Here is a 9,158-nt window from a genome sequence, read left to right on the forward strand (position 1 = left end):
TGCCTGTGTAAATTTAGCATTTACCCCTTTTGGGTGTGTTTCCTCATCTGTAAAGTGTGGCTAATCCCTCATGGGGCAGTTTTATGTGCTAAGGAAATGCTCGTTATTGGCAGGAGTAGTATGGAATCTGCCAAATAATGTTAGCCCTGGGGACTGGGCGGAAGAGGCATAGAACCAATTCTATTTGCTCAGAATGACCCCAAATCAAGTGATGTAGGACACCGGGATGTGTGTCCCGAATTCCCATTTTGAATGTGGAGAAACTGAAGCCTAGATCACATGAAAGATATACTCCATTGGGCCAGAAAAGGGAGTGAAAAAAAGGATCAAGGCATCCTGGGTCTCCTTCTCCACAGCCCTTCCTCCTTTTCTGACTGTGGCTGGGGAGGGCACTCAGCAAGGGGCTGTGATCTTCTCCTGGGAGGTATGGGGTAAGCTGGAGGCAGAGGTAGGAGGTTTTTAATTCCCAGGAGCCAGCAAAGGGGAATGTCCCCGGCCCGTTCCAGTGGCAGCTTAAATTCCCTGGAGCTGGATTAAGATCCTGTCAACCACACGATAACTTTCAGGATCTCCTCTGGGCTACTGCCCAGAGAAGAAAAATGTTGACAGCCCATGCCTAAGGGATCCCCTTTCCTTCGCTCTCTTGCCCTCCTCCCCTCCTCAGAAGGGGACATATGGGTGCTTCCTGCTTCTCTGGGCAACAAGTCTCTGGCCCCCTTTCTTTGATCCTTGCGCCCCAACCTGGATCCCCAAAGGGGATGGATTTCAAGGAAGATATTCCCCTGCGGTGCTCTGGGCACTCTGTGCCCCAGATGCTCCCTCCTTGCCAGTACCCACTATGCCTCGTCCAAGCACAGTGGAGCGAGGAGAGGGGAGAGCCTCGCTCCACATCGCCCTCACGAAGCTGGGCTGCAGCCTCCAGTTCGGGGTGCCAGGGGAAGGAGGGAAAGAGGGAAGGAGGGAAGGAGAGCGGGGGCTCTGGAGGGTTGGACTTCTCCGTCTCCCTAGCTTACCTGGCCCTCCAGCTTGCGGCCCCCGGAATCCGGCCCCCCAGGGGCCGCATCCGTCTGGCTGGCTTGCTGCATGCTTTCCTCCCCTCTGGGGAGGACTTCCCGGAGGAGGTGGCTGCAAAACAAAAGGAGGGAGAGGCTGGGCGTGCTGGGGAGTTAAGAACCGCAGCAGCAGTGGACTGGAGAACTGCCTGGAGGCGCGGCTGGGGGCAGCTAGATGCCTCGGCGGTGGCGGCGTTGCAGTGCCTGCGGAGGCTAGGCGCGAAGAAAAACTGAGATTCCCCCCTCTGCCCGGGAGGAGGAGGAGCGGGAGCAGGGAGGGGCCGTCCCTCGCCCACCTCCCCTCAACCTCAGCTTAGTCCCAGCCCTCGCCCTTCCTCTCTCTGCTTCAGTTTCCGCCTCGGGTTACTCTGGGCACCACTTGGAGCAGCTGCCCTGGCGGTCCCGGGGGGCCAGGGCGGGGCCAGGGCCGGGCCTGGTGGCCAGGCGGGGTGTGGGGGTTGGGGAGGAAGTGAGGAGTGTCTCGGCTCTGTCTCCGTTAGAGCTGGCTGGGCGGAGGCCCCTCGAAGTCTGGGTAGAGACAGAGACCACGCGGAGAGAATAGAGGGGACATGGGGAGGGCAAGATACGGAAGGGAGCCTTACGAAGAGAGAGGGCACCAGAGGAGAAGAGGAGGAAGAAAGCAATGGGGAGAGAGGGAAAGAAATGATGAGCGGAGGGGCGGGGTGTGAGAACTGAAGGGAAGAGGATGAAGATGTGTGAAATTTTGGAGCAGGAAGTAGTAGTAATGGTAGTAGTAGTAGTAGTAGTAGTAGTAGTAGTAGTAGTAGTAGTAGTAGTAGTAGCAGCATGAGTAGCAGCAGTAGCAGCAGTAGCAGCAGTACTACTAGTAGTAGTGTTCCAGTAAAAAAGCCAGCAGGAAACCCAAACACTAGTCCTGAGGTAGGAAAAGGGGTCTTTATTATGCGGGGACCCAGGGGTAATCTCTCCCCCTTACACTAGGTCCTGGGCATTGGTGGTAGAGGCATTATATAGCATTAAATACCTAACATCACATGTTTTCCTGGTTCAGCATGAGCTATAAGGCACCTGGCTGTCTGAGACAGGGAGCCATCCCGGAAGGGAGGAGGCTGCCTGAATCTTCTATCTCTGCTCTTGGCTGGCTGGAGCCAGGGAGTAGCAATCAGACCCTGGACTGCACCTGGAGGTCTGGGTTGATGATCAGACCTTGAAGAGATGGCCGAGTCTCATATCAGTCTGGAATAAGTCAGACCTGGAGCTGCACCAGGCAGTCTGGGGTGACAGTCAGAACTTCAGCAGAGGGGAGAGACTGAATTTCTTCATCAGTAGTAGTAGTAGTAGTAATAATAGTAGTAAAAGAAGTAGAGGTAGTAGTGGTAGTGGTAGTAGTAGTAATAATAGTAGTGATAGTAGTGGTAGCAGCAGCAGCAACAGTAGTAGTAGTAGTAGTAGTAGTAGTAGTAGTAGTAGTAGTAGTAGTAGTAGTAGTAGTAGTAGTAGTAGTAGCAGCAGCAGTAGGTCCACCCCTTTTCACTAGAGCAGGTCTATGGGAATCTTACCTCACTGGCTTCCCATCCTGTAGCAAGGGAGACTGGAGAAGAACAGGATTGCCCCTGGGGGCAATGGGCACTGGTAAGAACACTGCCCTGGCCTCAGTTTCTTTGTCTGCAAAATGAGCTGGAGAAGAGAATGGCAAGCTACTTGAGTATATTTGCCAAGAAAATCCCAAATGAGGCAAAGGGTCAGACATGACTGAAGGACTACAATAAATGTAAGGGTTGTGGGCTCTGTCTTTTGGGATCATTGGGGAGCCCAAGGTCCAGTCTGGCTGAATCCCAGGGGCCTAAAGAATTGTTCAGCAGTTTGGAGACAATTCAAAAATTCAAGCACACCATTGAGTACTCAGCCCAATCATGTCCTACTGAGATTCCTACTTTCCCCTAGTTGCTCAAAAGAATAGAAAAAGGTATTTGTAGACATGGGAGCCACCAGGATCTGTTCTGCAAGTGACTGGGGGAAAGAGTAGAATGAGTTGATTCTGGGAAGGTAGGATTGATTTCCTGACCCCCATCTCACCCAGCATCTAGGGCAGTGATGGCAAACCTAGGGCATGGGTGCCAAAGATGGCACACAGAGTGCTCTTTGTGGGCACTTGGCCACCTTCCCTCCCCATCCCCACCCCCACCCCTAGAGTTCATTACTAGAAAGGCAGAGGGACTCAGGTGGAGCTGTTCCCCTCCCCCTCTCCATTGTGCCAGAAGACATTTTTTCACATCACCTGCCCTCTGCCCAGCAGCCCACTGGGAGCCTATAGCAGATAAAGTCCATGGTGCACAAGCAGCAGAATACTTGGACCCCTCCCCTCCCCCTCTATACACTCACTGAGGACATTCCTCATTTAACCTATTCCTCTGTCCAACAGCTCATGGGAGTGCTTTCTCCCTCTACTCTGTGGGGTTGGGAGTTCAAAGAATACCCAATATGTGATGGGGGAGTGGGGCTGACACTTCCATCTCTAAAAGGTTCATCATCATTGATCTAGGGTTTCAAAGAATATGCTAGTCTGCTCTCTTCTATAACAGTGATCCTTCATGAACTGCCTAGCCATATCAGTGCTGTCTCCACCATCTCATTTCTCCAGGATGTGTCCTTTTCTTAGCCTAACTTGGGCTATAGTAGCAGTGGCTTGCTTCCTTTTCCTGCCTTCCCCAATTTTGACACACTGATCTATTTCCTTTAGTCATGACTATAATTAGGAAGGGGGATAGTGATGAGCTCCTGCTATCCCAGACTACTTGGCAATTTTCAAAGTGTTTTTACATCCATTACTTATCTGATTTTCCTAATTCATGGAGAGGTAGAAAGAACACCAGACTTAAAGAGACCTGGGTTCAGATCCTAATTGACTCTCACAGGCTGTGTAATTGGGCAAATCCCTTTCTTTTCTAGCCTCCAGTTACTTCATTTGTAAAATGAAGGCATTGAGCTAGGTGATTTCTCTGGTCTCTCCCTGCCCTTGTGGTCTACATAAGTTTTTATTATTCCCAATTTACAGATGAAGAATTTGAGGCTTATAAAAGGACTTATGCCTAAGATTTTGCATCAAGCTGAAAAGCCTAGACTCAAACCTTAGTCTTCTAATGTTACTGTTTTTTCCATGATACAATTGCTATCTTTTGGTGTAAAGTACTCCCTTGCCCCCAGTACTACCTTCCTGTTAGAGTGGCTTGAATTCTACCACAAAGCTTTGTTTCTTTGGGTATAGAGCAGAACTTCTCCTTTTTCTTTTTTGGAGTGTGTCTTGGTAGCTTGGTATCCAAATATATTGTTCATTTTGTACTTCTCTTTTAAAAAATTATTAATTTATAACATTCCTAAAATGTTTTAAAATTCCAAATTCTCTCCTTTCTTCCAATTCTTTCCCCTCTCACTGAGAAAGCAAGCAATATGAGATCATTAATATCTGTGAAATCAAGCAAAACATATTTCCATATTAGCCATGTCACCCAAAAAAAAAGCAAGAAAAAGAAAGTGAGAAAATCATACTTCAATTTACACCCAGAAGAACAAGGACTCTAACTTTCTCTGGGTCATGAATCTCTTTGGCAATCTGGTGAAGTCCATGAACACCTCAAAATAATGCTTTTAGATATAGAAAATAAAATGTATGGGCTTTCATAGGAAAGTAATTATATTCAAATAAAGTTGTAAGGTTTTTTTGCCATCCAATTTTATGGACTTCTTGAAATCTTTTCATGGATCCCAGGTTAAGAACCTTTTTTGTAAGTTCCTCTGAAATATGGCAGAGCACATAGTACAGAATCATAGTCAATGATGGAGGGAACCTAAGAAATTAGCATACAATGTCAGAGCTTAGAACCATGCTGGCAAACATATGGCACTCATGCGTCTGAGTGCTGGAAGGGACTGCTCTCCTCCCCCTCTACACCATACCTGAGGATGTTTTTAACCTACCCCTACCCCTCTGCCCAACCCTCTCCTCCCTTGTCTGAGGTAATGGGATGGGGGAGCTCACAGGCAGCTTGAGGGGGGTTTGGGCACATCATCTTTAAAAGGCTTGCCACATAAATTACAGAATGTGAGTTGAAAGGCTAATTAATGCAGTACCTTTCCAGAAGAGAAAATGGAGCCCCAGAGAGTTGAAATATCTTAATCAAGACCACAAACATCCAGTTAGTCCTTATTAGCTAATGTTTTAGGGAAATCTTTCTCCACAATCTCAGTTTTCAACTATGACAAACACTGATAATTGGAATGGGGAAGAGTTTAGGTGTGGGGCTGACCCATGGAGCATTGCATGATTGATAGCTCACTGGGAGTCAGGAAGAACTGAGTTCAAATCCATCCCACTATAGACTCTTATTTTTGTATTACCTTGGGCAAGTTATTCCATTTCTTTGAGTCTCATTTGCCTCATCTATAAAACTGAAGGGACTATATTTAATGACCTCAAATGGTCTTTCTAGCTCAAAACCTATGACCCAGTGATGAGGGCAATAGCCTCCAGCTTCAGGCACTTTATTTTTCTGGGTGAGTCACTTGACCTCTGGGGTGATAATAGCACTTATTTCTCAGGGTTGTTGAGAGGATAAGATGAGATTATATTTGTTTACTCTATTAATGCTAATAGCTATTGTAATTATTATTTTTTTTTATCATTGTTCTCCCTGTATTCAGGCTTACCCCTTTCTAATACATTCTCCAACCAGCTGCCAAATTGATATTTCTAAAATACAAGTCTAACTATGTCATTTCCCTGCATAACAGGCATCAACAGTTTCCTATTTCCTATAGAATTAAATATAAAATCCTCTGTTTAGAATCCTGCCCCTCCACCCCATTAAGAATTTAAAGTCTGGGGGCAGCTGGGTAGCTCAGTGGATTGAGAGCCAGGCCTAGAGACGGGAGGTCCTAGGTTCAAATTCGGCCTCAGCCACTTCCTAGCTGTTGTAATGGTGGAAATTTCACCTTTTAGGATTGCTGTAATATTGAACAATGGCCGCCAAGGAATTTACTTATGAAATTCCTAAAATGAAACACTCAAGTTAGAATGGAGTTTATGGAGGTTTTATCACACTGGGAGTAGGGAAAGGAGAGGGAGAGAAGGAGAGAAGAGAAAAGGGAAAGGGGCTACTCAACCTCTGACCCAGGCAGAGGGAGTTTTAGGCCCAAAGGGCCAAGGTGGAAAGAATCAGTCCTTAACTCACGTGAGTGATCTGAAGGAAAGCTGTCTGCGGGCGTCCTCCCTGTCCAAGCTCCTAACACCAACTGCCTTCTAGCTCTCTCCACAGGAAGTGCGCGAATCCCAGAGGCTGTTCCCTACCTCACTTCCTGTGTCTCACAAGTGCCAATGGTTGGCTCTAGCTTGGCTTAGGACAGCCCAGGTGGGCAGTTAGTTATTTCTGATTTGTCATTGACTAGCACATGCCTGTGTAGTGTGGGTGTGCACAATTTTTGGGTGCTCGACCAAGATGGAGACTTTTAAAATTCACAATCCCCCCTGATGATGATTGGGGGACTAGTCTCCCCAATTGATCACTAAACATAAGCATACTGCACCCCCAAAATTTCTAACTGTAAGTGTATACAAAAATTTTTTCCCACTAAGAGGAAAATTATAATAGTTGTAAATATGGGGAAATAGAGGAGAGAGAAAGACAGCGAACCAATGTTTTGCTGGGCACATTGACAAAAGCCAATTAGGGGGCAGTCCCCTTTGGCATAAGAGTGTACATTCAAAAAATGTTCAATCAACCACACCCCAAGGTTCATTCTGGATCTTCCTGTAGTGAAAAGGTTTAGATATCTTTCTGCAAACAGTTCATTCTCTGGATTCAGTTAGTTAGCAAGCTTCTTCTCTGAAGATTTATCTCGAACAAAATTTAAATCTTGGATTTGATGAAATACAATCCCCCCTGAAGAAAGTGTTGAAAAAACACTGAGTCCAGCTGAGGATTCAAGTTTTAGTTGTGGGGGTGTGTGAGTTAATCCAAAAGAAAAACAAAACAAAATGAAAATAAAATAAAAAATCAAAATCATAAGAAGAAAAAGGGAAAAAATTAAGGGAAAAATATAAACCCTTTATGCATGTTTATATTAAAGAAGAATTTAAAATCAGTATCAAAAATAAAAAAAAATCTATGTATACAAAATTTGAGAAAGCAAGAAAAAAAATTTTTTTTTCCCACAGGCCCCTGTATTAGGGTCCAGTTAAGTAATTTCTAATCCCACAAGTCTGTAGGACAGAATGCAGCATATTTTACTTCCCCATTTGCAGCCAAGGCTACAGGAAGTTGCCATACTATAGGAGAGAAAAAAGAGGACCAGATTTTTATTTTATATCTAGGGCAGTGTCATTCCCTCGTCTGATTTTACCTTCGTTCTCAGGGATGGATGGAGCCAGGATGGTAGCCAACCTTAGGTACTTGTCTGTAGGTATTTTCACGAAGAGTGTGGATACAGGGAAGGCCTACATCTTAACGTCTGTCAAGTGTCACAACCTCGAGTCTCACACTAGGTTCAAGTCCTTAGTATTGGCTTAAAATGCATTAATCCTACCTGGATTGGTCTTTTGATTTTTAGACCTGTGAGTTCTTTTGGCATTATCCAGTTAATCTCTGTGCTCCTTTTTTTGATCCCGTTCCTAGAATCAGACACAAACATTAATCATAGTCCCACAACAATTATCAATAAATGGCAGGTTCCCATAGTCTAAAGCTGTTTGGGTGCGTATTAATAATAACAGCAAGTATATATATTTAAACTAATATTGTAGAATAAAATTAATATTGATCATATGTACCTTAAGTACATAGAAATGAGAAAAAGGGAAAAAATAGAATAATGTAAAAAATAATAAAATAAGGAAAAGAGAAAAAAGGAAAAAAGAAAAAAATTAAATTTAGGAATTCAATGTGTCAAAAGCAGAATAAAACAGTTCCACTTGTCAATGGGTAGTTATCTCCAATGCATGAATAGGATACAGTCAATCAGTCTCAGCAGAAGATGCTTTCTTCACATGTGAGCAGTGAATCCAAGAGTCCTTTTCTCCAACCTTTATAGATGTTGGAGTAGTTAACAATATTTGGAATGGTCCTTCCCAGGAAGGCTGGGTTGCTCCTGTACGCTGGAAGTTCTTTATATACACGTTGTCTCCTGGGTTCAGGTTGTGAAGTGAGAAGTCTAGTGGTCCAGCTTGTACTGCAGCTCTGGATTCATGTAGCTCACGCAGTTTGTGCTGTAATTCCTGTATATAGGAAGCAATAGTAGTATCTCCCCCTAATAGCGATGTGTAAGCCGGGGAGAAAGGCTTAGCCTGTATAGGCGGATGTCCAAAAAGCATCTCAAATGGTGAGATGTGTAGGTCTCCTCTAGGCCTGCTTCTAAGATAAAATAGGGCCAGAGGGAGAATTTCAGGCCATTTTAAATGGGTCTCAGTGCATAATTTTCCAATCATAGTTTTAAGTTCTTTGTTCATCCTCTCAACTTGGCCTGAACTCTGGGGATGATATGGAACATGGAATTTGGGAGTTATCCCCAAGCAAGAATATATCTGGTTTAGAACAGAATCAGTAAAATGACTCCCCCTATCGGAATCAATATGTGCTGGTAGGCCAAAGCGAGGAATAATTTCTTTTAAAAGCACCTTAGCAACAAAAGCTGCTGTGGCTCGGGCTGTAGGAAATGCTTCCGGCCATCTGGTCAGTTGGTCTACTATGACCAAACAAAATTTATATTGTCCAGCCTTTGGCATCGTTATAAAATCTATCTGCAGGTGCTCAAAAGGTGTGTAAGCCAGAGGATGCCCACCAAAGGCTTTGCCACGAAAGGCATGTTGGTTATATGCCTGGCAGGTAGGGCAGGCTGAACACACTTTAGAGGCTATGGTAGTTATACCAGGGGCTATCCATACTCTCTTAACAGAGTCCATGATGCCCTGGGTACCAAAGTGGCCATTATTATGAACAGATTGGCAAATTTGGTGATAGAAACTTCTAGGGAGCAGGGGTTTTCCTTCAGATGACACCCAAACTCCATTGATCTCTTTTGCTTTGAATTTCTGTTTCCATTTTTCCACTTCCTTCTCATTATAGGAAAGTGATAAAT

At 44.9% G+C, this 9,158-nt stretch overlaps 1 protein-coding gene across 4 annotated transcripts in view; it reads right to left on the reverse strand.

Annotated features, from left to right (window-relative positions):
- Nucleotides 1–6,577, reverse strand: part of LOC100013133 (sodium-dependent lysophosphatidylcholine symporter 1-like) — a 64,273-nt gene extending 57,696 nt beyond the window's left edge. The window contains exons 1-4 of one of the 4 annotated variants that reach the window (XM_056812008.1): nt 6,260–6,577; nt 4,242–4,494; nt 2,591–2,708; nt 1,014–1,125 (exon numbers count right to left, since the gene is read on the reverse strand). In XM_056812008.1, the coding sequence (XP_056667986.1) occupies nt 1,014–1,085 (72 nt within the window). In that variant the 5' untranslated portion in view covers nt 1,086–1,125; nt 2,591–2,708; nt 4,242–4,494; nt 6,260–6,577. Of the gene's footprint in view, nt 1–1,013; nt 1,432–2,590; nt 2,709–4,241; nt 4,495–6,259 lie in introns of those variants that run through there. The other 3 variants (XM_056812006.1, XM_056812007.1, XM_056812005.1) reach the window with 3 other exon arrangements.
- Between the last annotated feature and the right edge of the window lie 2,581 nt (nt 6,578–9,158).

This window comes from Monodelphis domestica, chromosome 1 (genome assembly GCF_027887165.1).
Source record: "Monodelphis domestica isolate mMonDom1 chromosome 1, mMonDom1.pri, whole genome shotgun sequence".
NCBI lineage: Eukaryota > Metazoa > Chordata > Mammalia > Didelphimorphia > Didelphidae > Monodelphis > Monodelphis domestica.